Genomic DNA, 26,630 nt, shown 5'->3' on the forward strand with positions numbered 1-26,630 from the left:
TCACACGCATCATAAATATCACCCACATCATAAATATCCTCCTGTCATAAATATCACCCACGTCATAAATATCATCCACATCATAAATATCCTCCTGTCATAAATATCACCCACATCATAAATATCACCCACATCATAAATATCATCCTGTCATAAATATCCTCCTGTCATAAATATCACCCACATCATAAATATCACGCACATCATAATGATCACCCACGTCATAAATATCACACACATCATAAATATCATCCTGTCATAAATATCAGACACATCATAAACAACACCCACGTAATAATTATCACCCACGTCATACATATCGGGTGCGTCGTTCTTATTACTTCCTCCAAAGATTACTTTTGTTTTCATTGAAGTCTGCACAGTGACGGAGGAGGCAGCACAAAGCGTGTCTACGACAGAGCGAGTGGCTGATAAATGTGTCTACTTTTCCGTTCATATTTACCATCTGTTGAACTACGTTTTTAGACCACTCTGCATCATCATCATCCCCGGATAAACAGACGAATTACATCTAACTCCTGCTTATTATGGTTGGAAACAGCTAACTAGCGTCACACGGAACAAAAGCACAGATAGAATCAGAGGAGGACATTGTGACTTGTGAGGTAATTGAACGAGGAGGGAGGAATCATTAAACAAGTCCCACTGGTGCCACCCTGATTAGATTCCCCCTTGTTTCCTGTAACAAACTCGGGACGAATTTGTTAAGGAAGGCAACGTGGAAAAGGAGGCATGTCTCTCTCTCTCTCTCTCTCTCCTCTCCTCTCTCTCTCTCTCTCTCTCTCTCTCTCTCTCTCTCTCTCTCTCTCTCTCTCTCTCTCTCTCTCTCTCTCTCTCTTTCTCTCTCTCTCTCTCTCTCTCTCTCTCTCTCTCTCTCTCTCTCTCTCTCTCTCTCTCTCTCTCTCTCTCTCTCTCTCTCTCTCTCTCTGCCAGACCCGTCCATTTCCTCCCTGAATGGGAAAATGAGAGTTCAAATTGCACCATTTCCTCCTCTTCACCCCATCCATCTGAGATGTGTCAAGTACGCACTATGATTATCCTATCCAGTCTGTGGTTATCTGAGCAAGACATCAATACACAGAAATGTTCTGAATCTATAACACACACAGAAGCTCCTCCATAAGGCCTAAACCGAGACATAACCAGCATGCCTGTGCACAGAAATACTCCTGCATCCCACATCTGTCTGTGGCAATAATCATCTGTTGTCTGTATCAAGGCAGGCATTCTCTATCGACGACAACAGTCTTTCTCCTAAGCCAGCAACCAAAACAGGCTCATTTTGACCATAACAATTTCTATCTGTTCAGAGGAGAAGGCCACAAACAGAGGCAAAGCCAACACAAACAGCTGCATGCGGACCTTCCAATATATTATGTTCCAATATTTGATGTATCTAAGCCCCCTGTTGGCTTTAGGTTATCCCCATCACTGAATACCATAAGCCCATTACCCTCATTTCCTTATATGGGGTGGCAGGGTAGCCTAGTGGTTAGAGCGTTGGACTAGTAACCGAAAGGTTGCAAGTTCGAATCCCCGAGCTGACAAAGTACAAATTTGTCATTCTGCCCCTGAACAGGCAGTTAACCCACTGTTCCTAGGCTGTCATTGAAAATAAGAATTTGTTCTTAACTGACTTGTGTGGTAAAAAAAAAAAATACACTCACATGGTCACAACATGAAACCAGTTGAGGTTCTTAGAAATCACTGTACACATGTCACCAGCCTAACTACGTGACAATGTCATCCTCTTTTCCTACTGTGACAAGAGGTGCGGTACAGTGGTGTCTGTGTCCTATACTATAAAACACCCCAGCAGATACTGTACAGTATAAAATAAGTTGTTTGGATCCTGATTGGTTGATAGCAGGAAGTTATTCACTACAATCCCCGGGTAATGCCTGTTAACAGGTCCATTTGGATTATCAATGCACATAAACTGTCCCACAGCCCAGCCAGGCAATTTATTTAAAAAAAAAACATTTTTTTACATTTAGCAGACACTCTTATCCAGAGCAACGTACAGTAGTGAGGTCATAAATTTGCTTACTGGTGCCCCATGCGAATCAAACACACAATCTTGGCATTGCAAGCGTCATGCTCTAGCAATTGAGCCACACTTGACCTACTTCACCTCCAATGGGGAAACAAGTGCCTAGATTATTTCCCCAATGCTACTAGGCTAGCATTTGGTTTGCAACAGTTGGGGTTTGTCTAAACCTTGCTGGCTGCCTCTCCGACCTATGCAATAATGTTTTGTTTTTTAAATCTTCAACGTGCCATAAGGAGAATGAATGAGACGAGGCTGACAGCTTCTCTGAGCCAGGCAAATTCATTTATCAGTATCATTACAATGAATACATCAACGGCAATGGTAAAACAATGGAAAATGCACATAGCTTGCTGTCATTTCAGCTGCTTGATGTGTATGTGTGTTAGCTTTAATTGGCTAGCTAGAAAAGGAGAAGTAGCTAGCCTGCATGGCAACCTTTCGTGTTTAAAAGAGAACATTTAGAATGGACGACCAGCTCGGCTGGCTAGCAACTGGCTAGCAACTTCAGAACCTCAGAACTAACAACTGGCCCGGACTATATCATCGGCTTGAAGGATAAAATAAACAAATTTACTCATTAAATTCATGTTTTTTAATGAAAACATGTCATTAATCTTAAAAAATATATATACAGTCTGTTGGTAACCATTTTATAAAACCAATAATTCCCTCGAACCTGGGAATTATTGTGAATAACACCCTCCTAAGGGTTCATCCCTCTGGCCTAAGAACAGTCCTTAGTTATTCATATGATAATCCCGGGGTTCTCATACCTTATTGCTTAACTAAGACCCCTCGACGAGCTTAATACCAGTATCAATATTTACAAGGATGCTCATGTGGGATTATATCAAATTGGCCCCTGTACTTGGTGTCCCAATTAAACGCAGAGGAGCATGTTTCTGCTTGTAGAGCCCCAAGGGACACAGCCTTCTGGACTCAACTGCTGGAGAATCAAAGTGCTGAGTGTGGAAATGGAGGAACCCAAAGGCATGGCAATCAGCTCAGTCAGACTAAGAGAAAGCATCCACACAGCTGGGCAAGTAGGGATGGAAAGAGGAAAAGAGGCAAAAGATGCACTCTAATGATACCAAGGATATGTGTGTGAAGCAGAATCACCTCACTACAGTAGCTTTCAATGAGACCAATTCAAATGAAGGTATCAGCTATAGGAAGGGGGTGCTATACTACAACAAGATATTTGTGGTATGGTAATATGCATAGCTTTGGGTGGTCTCGTGCACTCATTCAGAAACCATTAGTTTATGTCACATAATAATTATGTGTCCATGCATGCATGCAAAAAAGTAAACAAACATTTTGAATAGCTGCAGTGAAAACGTTGGACATAAAACGTTGAGGTATCATAACGCCTTGGGTTAATAACATGCATCATAACATTGTATCATATAATCTGGTTAATGCTTATGTAACGGATGTGAAACGGCTAGCCTAGTTAGCGGTGCGCGCTAAATAGCGTTTCAATCGGTGACGTCACTTGCTCTGAGACCTTGAAGTAGTGGTTCCCCTTGCTCTGCAAGGGCCGCGGCTTTTGTGGGGCGATGGGTAACGATGCTTCGTGGGTGACTGTTGTTGATGTGTGCAGAGGGTCCCTGGTTCGTGCCCGGGTATGGGCGAGAGGACGGTCTAAAGTTATACTGTTACACTTATGCAAGATAGTGGGAAATATTACAACATATTGGATAGGTTAAGGTTTTCAAATTAAGTCATAAATTACACATATGGCAGAGTTTCTCTGTCCTCTTCTCTCGCTTTAGTCTCGTCTCGTAGTAATGTGCAGCCATAAAGTAGCCACATTGAACATCAACAGCCAGGCCACCGTGGCCGCAGTGACAGACACTCAACGAAGCAGCCGCTAGCTAGCGGGAATGGCCAGGCTGAGAGATTAAATGTCCACTTTACGGGATCTGGGGATAAAGGCAGGAAACAATCCATCTCCTATGATAGATTTCTCAGAGACAAATGACTGGTTGGGTCTCAAGTTGAGATTGTCCAAGGGTTTTGTCTTGGCACCATTTTTGGGGCTTGTTTTGGATCTTGAGGCGATCAGGTTAAGCATTCGATTCAAGTTGAAATACAAGCTGAAGTGGGTTTGAGTCTCAGTCACTTTACAAAATGGCCTCTGTTGTTTCATTCCTTGGTTCACATCGTATCAATCACTATTCCTCCTTTAATTGGGTGAAATGTATATGTAATTTGGCAGATGCTTTTATCCAAAGCGGCTTACAGTCAGTCATACATGCATACATTTTACTTATGGGTGGCCCCCCCCTGGTGGGAATTGAACCCACAACCCTTGGCTGAAGAGCCAAGCTCTACTGACTGAGGGCCACAGAGGACCAAACTGGAGGAATGCTTCCGAAGGCTTTTGTCATGGTTACCAAAAAGTATTTCTGTTAACACAAGAAACTCATTACGGACAATGATGACAGACCACGGTGGCCTGTCTAGGTGCACCTATAGAGAGACACAATGAAACCGGGCCTGAACATCAAAGTCTGGGATTTTAAGTAATGAGCTGGTAGACATTCTCCTCTCCTGTAGACATCATCCTCTCATGTAGAAATCCTCCTCTCCTGTAGACATCCTCCTGTCATGTAGACATCCTCCTGTCATGTAGACATCCTCCTGTCATATAGACATCCTCCTCTCATGTAGACATCCTCCTGTCATGTAGACATCCTCCTCTCCTGTAGACATCCTCCTGTCATGTAGACATCCTCCTCTCATGTAGACATCCTCCTCTCATGTAGACATCCTCCTCTCCTGTAGACATCCTCCTCTCATGTAGACATCCTCCTGTCATGTAGACATCCTCCTCTCCTGTAGACATCCTCCTCTCATGTAGACATCCTCCTCTCATGTAGACATCCTCCTCTCATGTAGACATCCTCCTCTCCTGTAGACATCCTCCTCTCCTGTAGACATCCTCCTCTCATGTAGACATCCTCCTCTCATGTAGACATCCTCCTCTCATGTAGACATCCTCCTCTCATGTAGACATCCTCCTCTCATGTAGACATCCTCCTCTCATGTAGACATCCTCCTCTCATGTAGACATCCTCCTCTCCTGTAGACATCCTCCTCTCATGTAGACATCCTCCTCTCATGTAGACATCCTCCTCTCATGTAGACATCCTCCTCTCATCTAGACATCCTCCTCTCATGTAGACATCCTCCTCTCATGTAGACATCCTCCTCTCATGTAGACATCCTCCTCTCATGTAGACATCCTCCTCTCATGTAGACATCCTCTTCTCATGGAGACATCCTCCTCTCCTGTAGACATCCTCCTCTCATGTGTCCTCTTCTCATGGAGACATCCTCCTCTCATGTAGACATCCTCCTCTCCTGTAGACATCCTCCTCTCATGTAGACATCCTCCTCTCATGTAGACACCCTTCTATCATGTAGACATCCTCCTCTCATGTAGACATCCTCCTCTCATGTAGACATCCTCCTCTCATGTAGACATCCTCCTCTCATGTAGACATCCTCCTCTCATGTAGACGTCCTCCTCTCATGTAGACATCCTCCTCTCATGTAGACATCCTCCTCTCATGTAGACATCCTCCTCTCATGTAGACATCCTCCTCTCATGGAGACACCCTCCTCTCATGTAGACATCCTCCTCTCATGTAGACATCCTCTTCTCATGGAGACATCCTCCTCTCATGTAGACATCCTCCTCTCCTGTAGACATCCTCCTCTCATGTAGACATCCTCCTCTCATGTAGACACCCTTCTATCATGTAGACATCCTCCTCTCATGTAGACATCCTCCTCTCCTGTAGACATCCTCCTCTCCTGTAGACATCCTCCTCTCATGTAGACATCCTCCTCTCATGTAGACATCCTCCTCTCATGTAGACATCCTCCTCTCATGTAGACATCCTCTTCTCCTGTAGACATCCTCCTCTCATGTAGACATCCTCTTTTCATGTAGACAGTCTCTTTGCATGTACAGTGGGGAGAACAAGTATTTGATACACTGACGATTTTGCAGGTTTTCCTACTTACAAAGCATGTAGAGGTCTGTAATTTCTATCATAGATACACTTCAACTGTGAGAGACGGAATCTAAAACAAAATCCAGAAAATCACATTGTATGATTTTTAAGTAATTAATTTGCATTTTATTGCATGACATAAGTATTTGAGACATCAGAAAAGCAGAACTTAATATTTGGTACAGAAACCTTTGTTTGCAATTACAGAGATCATATGTTTCCTGTAGTTCTTGACCAGGTTTGCACACACTGCAGCAGGGATTTTGGCCCACTCCTCCATACAGACCTTCTCCAGATCCTTCAGGTTTCGGGGCTGTCGCTGGGCAATACAGACTTTCAGCTCCCTCCAAAGATTTTCTATTGGGTTCAGGTCTGGAGACAGGCTAGGCCACTCCAGGACCTTGAGATGCTTCTTACGGAGCCACTCCTTAGTTGCCCTGGCTGTGTGTTTCGGGTTGTTGTCATGCTGGAAGACCCAGCCACGACCCATCTTCAATGCTCTTACTGAGGGAAGGAGGTTGTTGGCCAAGATCTCGCGATATATGGCCCCATCCATCCTCCCCTCAATACGGTGCAGTGGTCCTGTCCCCTTTGCTGAAAAGCATCCCCAGAGAATGATGCTTCCATCTCCATGCTTCACAGTTGGGATGTTGTTCTTGGGGTTGTACTCATCCATCTTCTTCCTCCAAACACGGCGAGTGGAGTTAAGACCAAAAAGCTCTATTTTTGTCTCATCAGACCACATGACCTTCTCCCATTCCTCCTCTGGATCATCCAGATGGTCATTGGCTACCTTCAGACGGGCTTGGACATGCACTGGCTTGAGCAGGGGGACCTTGCGTGCGCTGCAGGATTTTAATCCATGACGGCGTAGTGTGTTACTAATGGTTTTCTTTGAGACTGTGGTCCCAGCTCTCTTCAGGTCATTGACCAGGTCCTGCCGTGTAGTTCTGGGCTGATCCCTCACCTTCCTCATGATCGTTGATGCCCCACGAGGTGAGATCTTGAATGGAGCCCCAGACCGAGGGCGATTGACCGTCATCTTGAACTTCTTCCATTTTCTAATAATCGCGCCAACAGTTGTTGCCTTCTCACCAAGCTGCTTGCCTATTGTCCTGTAGCCCATCCCAGCCTTGTGCAGGTCTACAATTTTTTCCCTGATGTCCTTACACAGCTCTCTGGTTTTGGCCATTGTGGAGAGGTTGGAGTCTGTTTGATTGAGTGTGTGGACAGGTGTCTTTTATACAGGTAACGAGTTCAAACAGGTGCAGTTAATACAGGTAATGAGTGGAGAACAGGAGGGCTTCTTAAAGAAAAACTAACAGGTCTGTGAGAGCCGGAATTCTTACTGGTTGGTAGGTGATCAAATACTTATGTTATGCAATAAAATGCAAATGAATTACTTAACAATCATACAATGTGATTTTCTGGATTTTTGTTTTAGATTCCGTCTCTCACAGTTGAAGTGTACCTATGATAAAAATTATAGACCTCTACATGCTTTGTAAGTAGGAAAACCTGTAAAATCGTCAGTGTATCAAATACTTGTTCTCCCCACTGTAGGTATCCTTTTTTCATGTAGGTAGCCTCTTTTCACATAGAAGGCCTCCTCAAAGCTTGTGTCTAATGATGCAGGACTTTGAATCACTTGGGATGAATGAGCTTGCGCATTGGCAGCATTGGTAACACTTTCTATGTGGAGGCCATGGCCACCAGTTGAATAATGAGGGCTCATTGAAATGACAGAGAGATTACGAGAGCAGACCACTCAGTCAGTCAGTCAGTCAGTCAGTCTGCTGTTAATTCTGGCCTAGTGTCCTCATGGGTCTTGTTGCGGACTGTCTTAGGTCTGTTTGTTCTGGCTATGGTCTCGCAGGCTGACTGACGAAATAACTAAACTGACTCAGACACTGATGCTCATGTTGGCTTTTCATTGTCCCTTAACCAGGAGCCAAGTTCCAGCCAGGCCTCATTATGAAACAGACCGAGGGGCAGGCAGCAGAAGCCTGGGGAAAACACAAATGCCAGAACACAATGTAAGGATTTGAAGCTGCCGAGACCTCTGTGGTATTTGGGTCTGGTTACTTTTCGGTCTTTCAAAACTTGTTTCTTGGGTGGATGACATTTAACAAAGGAAGGAAGAAAAGAAAACATCAAATGCAGAAGAAGTTTTCTCCCGCTCTTGTTCAAAGTTCAAATCCCCTCTTCCCCCCAGGAAGGGAGAGAGCTTTTCCTCCAACCTGAAGACTCCCGAGACTGTCTTCCCCACAACAAGGTTATTTTAGTTCATCTTCAAAAATGTGGCTGGTACATTCCGCGGCAGGCACCTGCTGCTGGTAATAATAGGGCAGCCCTCAGCGTCACTTCCTGTGTTCCAGAGTGAGTGGCACGGCGTGATAATGGTTCCGCTGCACGACCCCTTCCAAACGAAGAGGCTCTGCCCCTAAACAGTCCAGGCTAATTACAGAGGACTGGAGCCTCTTTCATTCTCTCTGTTCTCTCTCGCTCTCTAACTCCCTCCCTCTCTCGTTCTCTCACTCTGCAGTGTGTCTGTCTCTCTGTCTGCAGGCAGAGCCGTGGGGAGAGACTGGCACGGAAAGATTGTGATGGGCCCTAATGCAAACCAGAACACAGGCAAATCCTCTGTAAATCTCTGAAAATAAACTGGCCACGTTTAAAATGCCATAAAGAGCAGGAAGGACACTCCGTTATCTGAGGAGGTGCTTTCATACGTTGTTCTGAGGAGGAATAACATAAGGGGAAAAACGAGACCGATATGCAGCGGACGAGAAATTAGTGGTGGACAGACAGCGATTACATAACTTTTTTCATAACCCTACCTTTTCATGTGGTACAATAACCCTGTTATGACACTGTCTTCCTCTCTCCTCCCATCTGGCTTATAGTGTTGTTTCACACTACACTCATCAAGTCATTGGTTGACAACTATGGAACGACAAACAACAGTAAAGGCAAATACATCAATAATTTAGGCAAATAGGCTATTTGCTGTATCTCAGATTAAAAAACTGTCAAACACTGTGACAAGAATGATAAGATGAAAATAACTACAGTAGTTATGAAGGTATGGCTTTATCAGTTCAATAAAAGAAATACACAAAACTACCTCCATTTCATTCGTTAAATCAGGCGTATTCAAAATTGATCCTAGATGTCCGGAGCAATGATGTTTTTGATTCTACTTTTATTTTATTCACCCACCTGGTATCCCAGGTCTAAACCAGTCCTTGATTAGAGGATAACGGCAGACTGGTGTCCCAGGTCTAAACCAGTCCTTGATTAGAGGATAACGGCAGACTGGTGTCCCAGGTCTAAACCAGTCCTTGATTAGAGGATAACGGCAGACTGGTGTCCCAGGTCTAAACCAGTCCTTGATTTGATTAGTCTAAACCAGGCCTTGGATAACGGCAGACTGGTGTCCCAGGTCTAAACCAGTCCTTGATTAGAGGCTAACGGCAGACTGGTGTCCCAGGTCTAAACCAGGCCTTGATTAGAGGCTGATGGCAGACTGGTGTCCCAGGTCTAAACCAGTCCTTGATTAGAGGCTAACGGCAGACTGGTGTCCCAGGTCTAAACCAGGCCTTGATTAGAGGCTGACGGCAGACTGGTGTCCCAGGTCTAAACCAGTCCTTGATTAGAGGCTAACGGCAGACTGGTGTCCAAGATCTAAACCAGTCCTTGATTAGAGGCGAAAGGCAGACTGGTGTCCCAGGTCTAAACCAGTCCTTGATTAGAGGCTAACGGCAGACTGGTGTCCCAGGTCTAAACCAGTCCTTGATTAGAGGCTAATGACAGACTGGTGTCCCAGATCTAAACCAGTCCTTGATTAGAGGATAACGGCAGACTGGTGTCCCAGGTCTAAACCAGTCCTTGATTAGAGGCTAACGGCAGACTGGTGTCCCAGGTCTAAACCAGTCCTTGATTAGAGGCTAACGGCAGACTGGTGTCCAAGATCTAAACCAGTCCTTGATTAGAGGCTAATGGCAGACTGGTGTCCCAGGTCTAAACCAGTCCTTGATTAGAGGCTAATGGCAGATAGAGTATGGGAGTGAGGCTTGCAGTCACTTTATGGATGTTAGTGTTCCATGACTATCCACCTGCCAACCTAAGGGTTCTGGGTAAACACACCAATCTGGCCACTCATGATATCAATGTTGTCTGTCATTGTGTTCATCTAGCACCATGTTGGCTGGGCTCCTAGCTGCTGGAATTCCCCATCACTTCCTGAAGTCCATTGGGGAAGGTCCCATGTCACTGGCTCCTGATCCACTGCTAACCACTACAGCACCAGTCGGCAGCTATATAGGAGAGAGTCCTTTAATGGGGGAGGGTACCATTTCCTCTCGGTTTCATCAGCAGCCTGATATGTGTGATTTTTTTATATTTTTAAATCTTTTTTTAAAGGCACCCATCCTTCTATTCTGAGCGTTGCACAACCCTTAACCCTTTGTTGGGAATTAAAATGGTGTGTATGACAACCGTGAACCCAGCAGGTCGTAATGTACATGGTTGATATGAATCTCCAGTTACATCAGATTGTGATCACAGTAACATGATAATAGCACATAGACCTAGCTGCAAACTGAATGAACATTTTGGGTCTTTGTAGAGATACAAAAGCATCTGGAAATGTAACAGTTTGCTAAACGGCTAAGCCCTTACCGAAGCAAGACTGTAGAGTATCTGAAATACCAAGTGGGACCAAGGGAGATTATTTGTGTTTGCGAGGGAGCAGAGGCTACACGTAGAGCCTCCAGAGGTGAGGTGTAAACTCTCCACTCCACAGTCCACCTACATCCACATCAGCACTGTGTGTCGGCGCGGCAACAGCTCCCATTCCACAATCTGATCTGAGGTCATAAATATCAATAAAACTGTAAGAGAGACCACATTTGTGTTAGAAATGGCACCCTATTCCCTATTAAGTGCACTACTTTAGAACAGGGCCCATAAGGTTCTGGTCAAAAGTAGTGCACTAGGTGTAGAATAGGGAGCCATTTGGAATGAAACATACAGCTGCCGTGGCTGTGCAGCACAGAACAGCACAGTGTGCAGGAGAGAATCAATGAAACAAACGATGGGAGGAATAAATGTCTTCCACACAAAGTTTGGTGGTTCATTGAGGTCCCTTTATGAAAGTTTTATGGTGTTTTTGATGCTGTCTTTTATACCCAGGTAAAAAATAACTTTTTTGATGCTTGTTTCGGTCATTTTGTAAAGGTAAAATGTCTTTTGGGACACAGTTTTGAGAATTTCTCTGAAGAACATATGAACGTGGAGAAGTTCTGTGAACAGCAAAGAAAAGCACCATTTGAAAAGCAGGTTTTCTCAGACACGTCCAAGATGATTCTACAGACTGCCCAATAATTAACATGAAGCAGGTTCTCAGACACATCCAAGATGAACCTACAGACTGCCCAATAATTAACACGAAGCAGGCTTTCTCAGACACATCCAAGATGAACCTACATACTTCCCAATAATTAACACGAAGCAGGCTTTCTCAGATACATCCAAGATAAACCTACAGACTTCCCAATAATTAACATGAAGCAGGCTTTCTCAGATACATCCAAGATGAACCTACAGACTGCCCAATAATTAACATGAAGCAGGTTCTCAGACACATCCAAGATGAACCTACATACTTCCCAATAATTAACACGAAGCAGGCTTTCTCAGATACATCCAAGATGAACCTACAGACTGCCCAATAATTAACATGAAGCAGGTTCTCAGACACATCCAAGATGAATCTACAGACTGCCCAATAATTAACATGAAGCAGGCTTTCTCAGACACATCCAAGATGAACCTACAGACTGCCCAATAATTAACACGAAGCAGGCTTTCTCAGACACATCCAAGATGAACCTACATACTTCCCAATAATTAACACGAAGCAGGCTTTCTCAGATACATCCAAGATAAACCTACAGACTGCCAAATAATTAACACGAAGCAGGTTCTCAGACATGTCTAAGATGAACCCGCAAACTGACCAATATTAGATGTGCACATTGTCTGTATGGGTGTGTGCTTAATGAGTTTGAAGGATTCCTATTCCGCACCTACAACCCTTACCTCTGTTTTATTCCATTTCCTCCTTCTCTTCCTCCTCCTCCTCCCCATTCCACCACTATTGTTATAGTCACATGCAATCGAATTATATCGGCGTTAACATACACACACATGGAAACGCGCAGAGACACACGCTCGCAGACACGGAAACAATCCTGCAGTAGAGAACACCAAGGTGGACATGACTCACTGCTCTTTCTACTGCAACACAAAGGACCAACAACCATTTTCTTCCCCTGTGCTTCCACTAGCATACGAATGTGAGTGGTTTCTTTCAGGGATCTCTCGCGCTGACAGACATGACATCTACTCGGGACTGTGGAATGCCAGTGAGGTGTTGCTACTGGTGCCCAGCTCGGCTAATGGACTGCCAATAGAAGAAGACTGTGCCCAGTGATGCTCCCTCTGTAGTTAGGAGTGTGACAGTCTGTGATTAATTACCATCTCTCTCTCTCGCTCTCCTCATTTTGGTGGAGAAGAAAAGATTGCAACTCGCAACTATCTTCAACAGAGTCATTATTTCGAAGCCTTAGCTACCTGTACGGGTAGAAAACAGCCACCACTGCTATTACCATTCTGGTTCATACAGGAAATAACAATGTGATTTTTCTACTGGCACTATCTCCGGTAAACTGTGAGTGAAGAAGGAAACATGCAGCCTCAGCAAAGTCCTATTTATATTCATAATCACAGAGAAAACCGCCTTCAAATGAATCAACGCAAATTGCTTGTACACAAAATGATGTCACCAGCAAAATATAGAATTTCTTATTATAATCAGTGGTCCTCTGTAACTGTGCCCTTGTTGTACCTTCGTGTGTGTGTATGTGTGTGTGTATGTGCGTGTGTGTGTGTATGTGCGTGTGTGTGTGTGTGTGTGTGTGTGTGTGTGTGTATGTACTGTATTGCACATGTATACAGCGGCAGCTAAACCTTTTTTACGGAACAAGCTCAAAATCCCTACTCCATTTGGCAGCGTTACAACGTACTCATTATGCACATAGTCCTACTTTGTGTGATTTCTCAGCGGTTACAATCTTTTGGGGGCTCAAATGTAAGCTGAGGAGGTACAAAGTTACAGCAATGATTACAGTCATTATAATCTCAGATTTTACATATGCAGTCAGTCTGATCAACCCTGAAGATTACCAGGCATCTCTGGCAGAGAGAGACCAAAAAAAGAATGAATGTGGAGAAGAGAGAGAGGAGGGGAAAAGAAGGCTGTGGAGAAGAGAGAGAGGAGGGGAAAAGAAGGCTGTGAAGAAGAGAGAGAGAGAGAGAGAGGAGAAAAAGAAGGCTGTGGAGAAGAGAGAGAGGAGGGGAAAAGAAGGCTGTGAAGAAGAGAGAGAGAAGAGGAAAAAGAAGGCTGTGGAGAAAGAGAGAAAAGAGGAGGGGAAAAGAAGGCTGTGAAGAGAGGGAAAAGAAGAAGAGAGAGAGGGGAAAAGAAGGCTGTGAAGAAGAGAGAGGGGAAAAGAAGGAGAAGAAAGGAAAAGAAGGCTGTGGAGAAAGAGAGAGAGGAGGGGAAAAGAAGGCTGTGGAGAGAGAGAGAGAGAAAAGAAGGCTGTGGAGAGGAGGGAGGAAAAAAGAAGGCTGTGGAGAAGAGAGAGAGAGGAGGAGAAGGAAAAGAAGGCTGTGGAGAAGAGAAGAAGAGAGAGAGAGAGGGAGGAAAAAGAAGGCTGTGGAGAAAAGAGAGAGAGGAGGAAAAAGAAGGCTGTGAAGAGAGGAAAAAAGAGAGGAGAGGGGAAAAGAAGGCTGTGGAGAAGAGAGAGAGGAGAGGAAAAGAAGGCTGTGGAGAAGAGAGAGAGGAGGGGAAAAGAAGGCTGTGAAGAAGAGAGAGAGGAGGGGAAAAGAAGGCTGTGAAGAAGAGAGAGAGGAGGGGAAAAGAAGGCTGTGGAGAAGAGAGAGAGGAGGGAAAAGAAGGCTGTGGAAGAGAGAGAGAGGAGGGGAAAAGAAGAGAGAGAGAGGAGGGGAAAAGAAGGCTGTGAAGAAGAGAGAGAGGAGGGGAAAAGAAGGCTGTGGAAGAAGAAGAGAGAGAGAAGGCTGTGGAGAAGAGGGAAAAGAAGGCTGTGGAGAAGAGAGAGAGAGAAAAAGAGGCTGGGAGAAAAAGAAGGCTGTGAGAGGAGGAAAAAAAAGAAGGCTGTGAAGAAGAGAGAGAGGAGGGAAAAGAAGGCTGTGGAGAAGAGAGAGAGGAGGAAAAAAGAAGGCTGTGGAGAAGAGAGAGAGGAGGGGAAAAGAAGGCTGTGAAGAAGAGAGAGAGGAGGGAAAAAGAAGGCTGTGAGGGGAAAAGAAGAGAGAGAGAGAGGAAAAGAAGGCTGTGGAGAAGAGAGAGAGGAGGAAAAAAGAAGGCTGTGAAGAAGAGAGAGAGGAGAGGAAAAGAAGGCTGTGGAGAAGAGAGAGAGGAGGAAAAAGAAGGCTGTGAAGAAGAGAGAGAGGAGGGGAAAAGAAGGCTGAAGAAGAGGAGGGAAAAAGAAGGCTGTGAAGAAGAGAGAGAGAGGAAAAGAAGGCTGTGGAGAAGAGAGAGAGGAGGGAGGCTGTGAAGAGGAAAAGAAGGCTGTGGAGAAGAGAGAGAGGAGGGGAAAAGAAGGCTGTGGAGAAGGGAGAGAGGAGAGGAAAAGAAGGCTGTGGAGAAGAGAGAGAGGAGGGGAAAAGAAGGCTGTGAAGAAGAGAGAGAGGAGGGGAAAAGAAGGCTATAGAGGAATACCAAGCCTAATCCTTCATTCGGCTCCTACACAAGAGGTCTGCCGGGTAGCTCACGAGGGAGGGACACTCCTCTGCTTTTCCTGATCTCCTGTGTACATTCAGAGGAGCTGCTTTACACTCAAGCTTTGTCTGCCTGAAAGGAGAGTGAATGTCGAATTCAACACAAGAAAAACACCTTCCCCTGCGTATTTATTCCTCTTACTCCCAAGAGGACAATAACAGACAATAAACATGCAGGAAACAAAAGCGCCGTGGCCCCCTCATCACAATTGTCCTTTTCTCTCCGGCAGAATTACACATTCAGAGTGACAGAGAGCCCACTTCAGCAGCCCACTTCTCTCCCCATCTGATCCCTTGTATATCACTGGCTAGCGCTAACTCCATCAGCACTGCCAGCCTGCCTGTCTGTCTGCCTGACAGCTATTCTGTCTTTCTGCCTGTCTTTCTGCCTGTCTTTCTGCCTGACTGCCAGCCAGTCAGTCAGTCAGTCTGTCTGTCTGTCTGTCTGTCTGTCTGTCTGTCTGTCTGTCTGTCTGTCTGTCTGTCTGTCTGTCTGTCTGTCTGTCTGTCTGTCTGTCTGTCTGTCTGCCAGCCTGTCTGTCTGCCTGTTGAGCCTCCAGACCGTGGGTAGCCCTCCCAGCTAAGCATGCTGGGAATGTTTGTTGTCTTTCCTGCAGCCGTTGATTAGACCCTCTCTCTCTCCCCGCCTTGTGTCGACAGATTGAGGCCAACTGCTTCAGCCAGTGACAGAGTATATACGAATTCGTGAGGACGCAGTACAGTACATGGACCTGGATGTAAACTGCTGTAAGCTCCAGTTTCAGAGGTGCACTGTAAGCAGATCTGGATGGATCTGGATATACCCCGGGCAGGATGGATCTGGATATACCCCGAGCAGGATGAGAAGATTCTGTGTTCTACACAACAAATAAACATAACTAAAAAATAAAAACTCTCTTTGATTCCATGGGTAGCATGGTTGCTCTGGGTTACCAGTTTCACTGGTTTGGCTGTGCCCTACGTGAGAAAGAGGGCAAGAGGGAAGAACAAATCAGATTGAGGATGCAAGGTGGTGCAGAGCCTCCCGTGAAGCGCAGCTGGCACGGAGCACAATGCCGCCTAAAGTCTAAAGCCACAGCTAGCTTTCTGTGACGCCTCAGGGCAGGCAGAGCCAGGCTGAGTTATGAGCCTACTGTTTCTATGGCATGTGAGGCCCAGCACGCAACAGTGACCAACTGACTCCGTGTCCCACTGCTCCCAGCTCTTTCAGAGGCACAACAATAACTCCACTGTTTAAGCGCAGTTTAATTAATCTGAATAAATCTTAATGAGCACAGTCAGAGAGGGAGAGAGAGAGAGAGAGAGAGAGAGAGAGAAGACAGAGAAGACAGAGAGAGAGAAGACAGAGAGAGAAGACAGAGAGAGAGAGAGAGAGAGAGAGAGAGAGAGAGACAGAGAGAGAGAGAGAGAGAGAGAGAGAGAGAGAGACAGAGAGAGAGAGAGAGAGAGAGAGAGAGGGAGAGAGAGAGAGAGAGAGAGGAGACATGGGAGGAAAATGACACTATGAACAAACGGGGAGGACAAGTGATTGGCAAAACAAGTGTGGCTATTCAGTGAGTCAAAAATAGCCATTATGCAAATTAAAGAACACGATTTTGACCAACTATAGTGTATACTCCATTAGTACCTATGATCCATTGATTCATTCCAAACAAAACTCCCAAACAAAGAACTCTAGAATGAGATCCTAAATGAGGGTTGGAGTTCCACAGTCCATGAACAACGCATCATAGTAATGCTATCAGAAAGTACACAGTAATACTATCAGAGAGTACACATTCATAGATTACACATTAATACTATCAGAGATTACACAGTAATACTATCAAAGAGTACACAGTAATACTATCAGAGAGTACACAGTAATACTATCAGAGAGTACACAGTAATACTATCAGAGAGTACACAGTAATAATATCAGAGACCTACTGAGAATCAGCTCCAACTCTGTCTTTATTCTACATTTAAAAAATTCAAGACGGGGATGGAAGGTGTGCGTGTGTGTGCGTGTGCATGTGTGTGTGTGTGTGTGTGTGTGTGTACTCATCTGTCTTCTGTTCTAACCCAGGGTTTCCCCTGTGAATACTTTGGATGGTGTTGGTGCTGCTCAGTCTCTTGACATCTCTGTGAAAACCAACACAGGACTAGACTACAAAAGCAACATCCATCCTTTGAGCGAGGAAAAAACTTCAATGTTTTTGTCAAAACATTTCATTTCTGAATTACTAGCTTCAGGCCCATCTTGCTAGTAAGCACCTCCAGATATCCAGTGGCAAGAAAATGTATGTGAACCCTTAAGAATTTCCTGGATTTCTGCATAAATTGGTCATCAAATTTGATCTGATCTTCATCTAAGTCACAACAATAGACAAACTAATAACACACAAATTATTGTATTTTCCTATATTGAATACATCATTTAAACATTCACAGGTTGGAAAAAGTACGTGAACCTCTAGGCTAATGACTTCTCCAAAAGCTAATTGGAGTCAGGAGTCAACTAACCTGGAGTCCAATCAATGAGACAAGATTGGAGATGTTGGTTAGAGCTGCCTTGCTCTATAAAAAACACTCACAAAACTTGAGTTTGTTATTCACAAGAAGCATTGCCTGATGTGAACGATGCCTCGAACAAAAGAGATCTCAGAAGACCTCAGATGAAGAATAGTTGACTTGCATAAAGCTGGAAAGGGTTACAAAAGTATCTCTAAAAGCCTTGATGTTCATCAGTCCACGGTAAGACAAATTGTCTATAAATGGAGAAAGTTCAGCACTGTTGCTACTCTCCCTAGGAGTGGCCGTCCTGCAAAGATGACTACAAGAGCACAGAGCAGAATGTTCAATGAGGTTAAGAAGAATCCTAGAGTGTCAGCTAAAGATTTACAGAAATCTCTGGAACATGCTAACATCTCTGTTGACGAGTCTACAATATTTAATACACTAAACAAGAATGGTGTTCATGGGAGGACACTACGGAAGAAGCCACTGCTGTCCAAAAAATACCATTGCGGCACATCTGAAGTTTGCAAAAGTGTACCTATACAGTATGTTCCACAGCGCTACTGGCAACATATTCTGTGGACAGATGAAACTACAGCTCAGTTGTTTGGAAGGAACAAACAACACTATTTGTGGAGAAAAAAAGGCACAGCACACCAACATCAAAACCTCATCCCAAGTATGGTGGAGGAAGCATCATGGTTTGGGGCTGCTTTTCCTGGGGCTGCTTTACTGCCTCAGGGCCTGGACAGCTTGCTATCATCGACGGAAAAATGTATTCCCAAGTTTATCAAGACATTTTGCAGGAGAATGTTAGGCTATCTGTCCGCCAATTGAAGCTCGACAACGACCCAAAACACAGAAGTAAATCAACAACAGAATGGCTTCAACAGAAGAAAATACCCCTTCTGGAGTGGCCCAGTCAGAGTCCTGACCCCAACCCGATTGGAGATGATGTGGCATGACCTCAAGAGAGAGGTTCACACCAGAAATCCCAAGAATATTGCTAAACTGAAACAGTTTTGTAAAGAGGAATGGTCCAAAATTCCTCCTGACCGTTGTGCAGGTCTGATCCGCAACGACAGAAAACATTTGGTTGAGGTTATTGCTGCCAAAGGAGGTTCAACCAGTTTTTAAATCCAAGGGTTCACATACTTTTCCCACCCTGCACTGTGAATGTTGACACGGTGTGTTCAATAAAGACATGAAAATGTATAATTCTTTGTGCGTTATTAGTTTAATTAAGCAGACTGTGTTTGTCTATTGTTGTTACCTAGATGAAGATCAGATCAAATTTTATGACCAATTTATGCAGAAATCCAGATATTTCCAAAAGGTTCACATACTTTATCTTGCCACTGTACATAAACTTCACACTATATGAGTATGATTAGGAAAGTAGGCAACGTTGAAACAAAGACGAGGGAAAGAAAGTATGCCATCACATTTCATTTCAACGCCTTAATACTAAGGACCATAGTCCATGGCCACCGCTACTGAGTCAAAGCTCTATCATTGTCAGGTCACTGCTACCGAGTCAAAGCTCTGTCATTGTCAGGCCACTGCTACTGAGTCAAAGCTCTGTCATTGTCAGGTCACTGCTACCGAGTCAGAGCTCTGTCATTGTCAGGTCACTGCTACTGAGTCAAAGCTCTGTCATTGTCAGGCCACTGCTACTGAGTCAAAGCTCTGTCATTGTCAGGTCACTGCTACTGAGTCAAAGCTCTGTCATTGTCAGGCCACTGCTACTGAGTCAAAGCTCTGTCATTGTCAGGTCACTGCTACCGAGTCAGAGCTCTGTCATTGTCAGGTCACTGCTACTGAGTCAAAGCTCTGTCATTGTCAGGTCACTGCTACCGAGTCAGAGCTCTGTCATTGTCAGTTCACTGCTACCGAGTCAGAGCTCTGTCATTGTTAGGTCACTGCTACCAAGTCAGAGCTCTGTCATTGTCAGGCCACCGCTACTGAGTCAAAGCTCTGTCATTGTCAGGTCACTGCTACCGAGTCAGAGCTCTGTCATTGTCAGGTCACTGCTACCGAGTCAGAGCTCTGTCATTGTCAGGCCACTGCTACCGAGTCAGAGCTCTGTCATTGTCAGGTCACTGCTACTGAGTCAAAGCTCTGTCATTGTCAAGTCACTGTACTGAGTCAGAGCTCTGTCATTGTCAAGTCACTGTACTGAGTCAGAGCTCTGTCATTGTCAAGTCACTGTACCGAGTCAGAGCTCTGTCCTTGTCAAGTCACTCCTACCGAGTCAGAGCTCTTTCCTTGTCAAGTTACTGCTACCGAGTCAGAGCTCTGTCCTTGTCAAGCCACTCCTACCGAGTCAGAGCTCTGTCATTGCCAAGTCCAAGATGGATCAAAGCTGAGAACACCCAGAGAGTTCAGTGGCAGTCAGTGAGGCTGTAAAAAGCGGGCCTCTACGGCCAATCACAGAACCCGGTCTGGAGCAGACAAGACACAGCTGTCTCCACAGTTGGCTACGGGGTCCTCTGGGAGTGTCCGTAATGGCCGACAGAGATTTCGGACCGTGGTCCTTGGTGCCAGACTCTAGCGGGCCTCACTTGCCTCTCGCAATCAGTTTCATACTTCTATGATAACCTTTAAAAAACTTGGTGTTGTGTAACCTTGCCTGAGCGCCACTGCAGAAGTAAGCAGCCCCATCACCTGGACGGTCTGGAATGCACACCCTGTCAACACAGGGAGGCTTTTTAAACCTGTTTGTTTCACACACAATCAGCCGTTATTGAGAGTGGGTTTAGCTAATGGCTTTTTAATAGGCCAAGGGGTTTTACGCCCCTTCTCAGTACAGCGTGGATGGCTGCCACTTACATCCTTAAATAACATTCCACTGACTGCGACGTCCTGTGCGTCTCTGTTTTTTAATGACCACAGCCCAAAGCCGACAGGAAGGATAGAGGGCTTAGGTACACAGTATCGATCTGACTCAATTAGGCCTATATACACAAGCCAATTTGCGGTTGTTTGGCCAACCTATTTGTAAGTGTTCTGGTTCAATAACACAAGTATTAATGTGACTTTAGACTGACTTACCAAGCATGGTGAAAGTTGTTATGGAAGGATGAGCATGAAATAACTTTTCTAAATGGAAGGTAAAGTAAAAGGCCCACAAAAGAAAGAGGAATACAATAAACAAATAAGACATTATGTTGAGATGTGTAGCTACGGAAAATAATACTCATAGGGGATGGTGTCGACAAAACAACAATTTGGTAGCCCATTTACTCTGGAAAATACTGTTTCACAACAACAATATCAAATAGTGTTGTTTCAAAACCAAGGCCGTGGCTGTTAGCAACGCAGTCCAATGGGTGATAGAAAGACAAAGCAGAGCAATACAACAGGAACAACTACATGGCACAATCATTTACCAAAGAAATACTACAGTCACGCCAGAATGCTAATGACTAAGCTTATTTTACTTTCATTGAACTCAACTAAATTTAGTTGACTTGTCTATTTTCAAAGCTCTTGTTTATTAAAGTGAAAAACAAATAAATATTGTATTTTAGAGTTCAGACTGTCCAAACAAGGCGAAAAGGTAATAATTTGTAATAGTAACAGGAATATCAGCTAAGGCCACACAAAGTATTATTAGTAAAAAAAAAAGTATAATTATTATAATTATAATTATGATATAAACATTGGAAACTCACAAGTTATTATACCTTGGAGTTCAGTGAAAAAGTTTTACTGAGGCAATAAAATGTTGTTCAGCGACATCCTATTTGCATATTGTGCTGGGACACATTTGAAAGATTCTTCAGAATGCTAGTTGTATTGAAATTTGTGTTCAATTACACACCAGTCGGGCAAATTATTGAACATGATAGCTAATACAATAAGAGTAACCGAATTGAACCCAAGCGTTGATAATAACACCACTCATTAAAAGTCTTGTTAGCGGAATTACTTTTGATCGCTAGTCACTATTATTATTATTATTATTATTATTATTAACATCATTATCATTATCATTCAGCTAATAGGTTGTTATTGTTATTGCTGCACGGTCACGTTATTTTTTCCATGGTTTTCATTATCGAGGTCACAACATTAATTCAATAGCTTATTCAGCCATAACACAAAATGTTAAATTGTGTCGTGAATTGATAAAGAGACATATTTAGCCGATGTTTTTGTTGGGGGTTAGAATTGATAGGTGGCGTCGATTCCCTCCGTAGTAGATTTCGGGAAAGTTCAGTCCAAACTCGCCTCTGTAAAATGTTTACGTGAAAAAATGTAGGCCTATCCATATCTTCTTCACTAAATATCAACAGAGCTTCTTGTTCGATCGCGTAATGTCATGTTGCTAACTGATGCATTCACATTAGATTAAATGAATAGCTACGATTAGCTCAACATAATGTGTGGTAAACGCACACGCGTAAGCTTTCTTCAGAAGCGGCTCATATTTCCCAATACGCACGTATAGGTGTATGTTTTTGCTTAGCACATCACACAGTTTGACTATTACGAAATAAACATGAGAGAATTGTAGCCTAGTTGACAAAATAAATTGCCTTTAGAATTCATGAGGATCATCGGCTTTTTTAGATTTGATAATTGACCCGCAAGTGTGCAATCCTCAATCTTGCCCTTTCAAGTCTGGAGTTGCACGCGATATGTATTTCACCCGTGACAAGTGAGGGGGAATTTTCAATTGTGTAACATTATGTTGTCCGAAAAAAAATCTAATGCAGGTGTGATAAGCCAAATGATTGTTGCCTATAACCTATTATAGGATGCGATAATTAATGTCGACTGAGCATTGATATTTCAATTCCCTGCTACACTCAAGATAGTAGCCTAATCGTGTTGAAAGGACAGTAACGGGTGGTCTTACCTTGTGCGACTCCAATGTTTACGAGGGCCAGAAGAACGAGTCCAGGTATGGTACACATTCGCAGAAAGTGCCTCGCAAGTCCTATTCCAGTTTTCGCAGACTGTCCACTTTTCCCCATTATAGGTAGAGTAAAACAAACACCTTGCTGATGAAACCCACTGTTCGTAAAATAGCAGTTGTGGTCCAGATGCAGTCGAGGTGGTTGTTGTCCGTTATAATAACAGTCAGTTCAGAGGATAATGTAGAAAGAGAAAGAATATGGGGGGGAAACCAATGGGTTCAGGGGTCCCAGGACTTGAGTCAAAGCACTGACTCGCGCAGCTCCGTGCACGCAGAGCGAATGCCACCGCCCTCTAGTTATCAGCTACCCTCCCCTTTAGAATAGAGGGAGAAAACCTAAGAAAATAAAGTACATTCCGTCACTAGGTTTGTTATTACACATTCGCTAAAACAAGTTACATGGATGAGCTTCTCATTGTGCAGTTTATATTTAGATGCTGGATTCGTTAGAAGTGTTGCGTCCAGGGCTGTTTCATTCTATAGTTCATCACCATACAACATCAACTCCGTTCATCGCGTGCATTATATTGCTTGCTCTGGAGACAGTGCGGGATCCTTACCACGTTTCTTTGGCCAATCCAGCTCCTACCTCCTACCTATGTCTGCCCCCTTACGACCATTTTAAAGACCCGGACTGGTATCTGGAATGGGGAGATAATGTATCTTCCCGACATGTACCTACAACCAGGGGCGCAACTAGGATTTTAGAATGGGGGGGGGGGGATAATTATATAAATATATTTTTATTCAATCGGTTAAACAATCCAAACACCCAACCCGACCACTCAGTGGTGTCCACATGGTCCTAAAGCACACTGTTGCCCTGTTTTGTATCACATTCCAATCATAAAACTGGGGGGGGCAACGACAAAAATGCGTTTTCAGAATGTGGGAGGGTCCCCATTGAAAGTTGCACCCTTGCCTATAACATTTACATCATATATTCAGTTCCTCCTTGATCAGGGAAACCCTTAATAGTACAATAGTTCAAGGCTTTAAACGGATATCACATTTAGCCTAATAGTGTGTAGGATATTACACCGCAAAAGCTATAGGGATTTTCCAACCTCTTGGGCGACCCTCAGCAATTTTATGTATTTGAACTTTTCCACAGCTAACACACCTGATTTAACTTGTCAAATAATCATCAAGCCATTGATAACGTCAATTAGGTATGCTATTTCAGTGGTACAATGTCTGAGGGTCCCCGAGGAGAGGTTTTGGGCACTTAAGTTATACCTTATAGTAAAGTAACATGTCTCATGACCAAAGGAGATGTCAGGAAGGAGCTGGACAACAGTCTTTCAGTCTTGTATTTAGAAAAATGGTGAGGTAACAATGGTAGCTAGTTGATTTTGATTTAACACTTGATTTCCTCATCACTGGGGCCTCTCAGGGGTGTGTACTTAGTCCCCTCCTGTACTCCCTGTTCACCCACGACTACGTAGCCAAGCACGACTCCAACAACATCATTAAGTTTGCTGACGACACAACAGTGGTAGGCCTGATCACCGACAACGATGAGACAGCCTATAGGGAGGAGGTCAGAGACCTGGCAGTGGGGTGCCAGGACAACAACCTCTCTCTCAATGTGAACAAGACTAAGGAGCTGATCGTGGACTACAGGAAAAGGCGGGCTGAACATCAACGGGGCTGCAGTGGAGCGGGTTGAGAGTTTCAAGTTCCTTGGTGTCCACATCACCAACGAAATAGCATGGTCCAAACACACCAAGACAGTCGTGAAGAGGGCACAACAAAACATTTTCCCCCTCAGGAGACTGAACAGATTTGGCATGGGTCCCCAGATCCTCAAAAAGTTCTACAGCTTAACCATCGAGAGCATCCTGACCAGTTGCATCACCGCCTGGTATGGCAACTGCTCGGAATCTGACCTTAAGTCGCTACAGAGGGTAGTACATACAGCCCAATACATCACTGGGGCCAAGCTTCCTGCCATCCAGGACCTATATACTAGGCGGTGTCAGAGGAAAGCCCATAAAATTGTCAGATTCCAGTCACCCAAGTCATAGACTGTTTTCTCTGCTACCGTACAGCAAGCGGTTCCGGGACGCAAAGTCTAAGCTCCTTAACAGCTTCTACCCCCAAGCCATAATACTGCTGGACAATTAATCAAATGTCCACCAGACTATTACATTGACCCCCCTCCATTTGTTTGTACACTGCTGAAACTCGCTGGTTATTAACTATGCATAGTCACTTGACCCCTACCTACATGTAAAAATGACCTCAACTAACCTGTACCCCCACACGCTGACTCAGTACCGGTACCCCCACACGCTGACTCAGTACCGGTACCCCCCACACGCTGACTCAGTACCGGTACCCCCACACGCTGACTCAGTACCGGTACCCCCACACGCTGACTCAGTACCGGTACCCCCACACGCTGACTCAGTACCGGTACCCCCACACGCTGACTCAGTACCGGTACCCCCACACGCTGACTCAGTACAGGTACCCCCACACGCTGACTCAGTACCGGTACCCCCACACGCTGACTCAGTACTCCGGTACCCCCACACGCTGACTCAGTACACGCTGACTCAGTACCCCCCACACGCTGACTCAGTACAGGTACCCCCACACGCTGACTCAGTACCCCACACGCTGACTCAGTACCCCCCACACGCTGACTCAGTACCCCCACGCTGGTACCCCACACGCTGACTCAGTACCGGTACCCCCACACGCTGACTCAGTACCGGTACCCCCACACGCTGACTCAGTACAGGTACCCCCACACGCTGACTCAGTACTGGTACCCCCACACGCTGACTCAGTACAGGTACCCCCACACGCTGACCCCACACGCTGACTCAGTACCGGTACCCCCACACGCTGACTCAGTACCGGTACCCCCACACGCTGACTCAGTACAGGTACCCCCACACGCTGACTCAGTACTGGTACCCCCACACGCTGACTCAGTACAGGTACCCCCACACGCTGACTCAGTACCGGTACCCCCACACGCTGACTCAGTACAGGTACCCCCACACGCTGACTCAGTACCGGTACCCCACACGCTGACTCAGTACCGGTACCCCACACGCTGACTCAGTACCGGTACCCCACACGCTGACTCAGTACCGGTACCCCCACACGCTGACTCAGTACCGGTACCCCACACGCTGACTCAGTACCGGTACCCCACACGCTGACTCAGTACCGGTACCCCCACACGCTGACTCAGTACAGGTACCCGCACACGCTGACTCAGTACCGGTACCCCCACACGCTGACTCAGTACCGGTACCCCCACACGCTGACTCAGTACCGGTACCCGGTACTTGTGTGTACATTTTTTATTATAATGTTCATTTTTTACTTTAGTTTATTTGGTAATTCCTTTTCTTCTTCTTGAAATGCACTGTTGGTTAAGGGCTTGTAAGTAAGCATTTCACGGTAAGGTCTACCCTTGTTGAAATCGGCATATGTGACAAATAAAGTTTTGTTTGATTTGATTTGATTTAATATTTTACAAATTAATCCACAAAAGTAAGACCAGCTAGAATAAACTGCTTTTAGTGAACCCTTCACAATTCTACTACACTCCTTTACTTTAAACACTGCCTCACAACAAGCATCTCGTATAGAACACCATGGCTGACAGACAAGCATCTCGTATAGCACACCATGGCTGACAGACAAACATCTCGTATAGCACACCATGGCTGACAGACAAACATCTCATATAGAACACCATGGCTGACAGACAAGCATCTCATATAGCACACCATGGCTGACAGACAAACATCTCGTATAGAACACCATGGCTGACAGACAAACATCTTGTATAGAACACCATGGCTGACAGACAAACATCTCGTATAGAACACCATGGCTGACAGACAAACATCTTGTATAGAACACCATGGCTGACAGACAAACATCTTGTATAGAACAACATGGCTGACAGACAAGCATCTCGTATAGAACAACATGGCTGACAGACAAGCATCTCGTATAGCACACCATGGCTGACAGACAAACATCTTGTATAGCACACCATGGCTGACAGACAAACATCTGTATAGCACACCATGGCTGACAGACAAACATCTCGTATAGAACACCATGGCTGACAGACAAGAACATCTCGTAGAACACCATGGCTGACAGACACACCATGGCTGACAGACAAGCATCTCGTATAGAACAACATGGCTGACAGACAAGCATCTCGTATAGCACACCATGGCTGACAGACAAACAT

General features: G+C 44.8%; 1 protein-coding gene across 2 annotated transcripts in view; it reads right to left on the reverse strand.

The window, feature by feature from the left end:
* LOC112248197 (netrin receptor UNC5C) overlaps positions 1–22,911 on the reverse strand; it is a 346,978-nt gene extending 324,067 nt beyond the window's left edge. Inside the window, exon 1 of one of the 2 annotated variants that reach the window (XM_042320299.1) lies at positions 22,334–22,911. In XM_042320299.1, the coding sequence (XP_042176233.1) occupies positions 22,334–22,451 (118 nt within the window). In that variant the 5' untranslated portion in view covers positions 22,452–22,911. The remainder of the gene's footprint in view (positions 1–22,333) is intronic. The other variant, XM_042320300.1, reaches the window with a different exon arrangement.
* Between the last annotated feature and the right edge of the window lie 3,719 nt (positions 22,912–26,630).

Source organism: Oncorhynchus tshawytscha, linkage group LG04 (assembly GCF_018296145.1).
Source record: "Oncorhynchus tshawytscha isolate Ot180627B linkage group LG04, Otsh_v2.0, whole genome shotgun sequence".
NCBI lineage: Eukaryota > Metazoa > Chordata > Actinopteri > Salmoniformes > Salmonidae > Oncorhynchus > Oncorhynchus tshawytscha.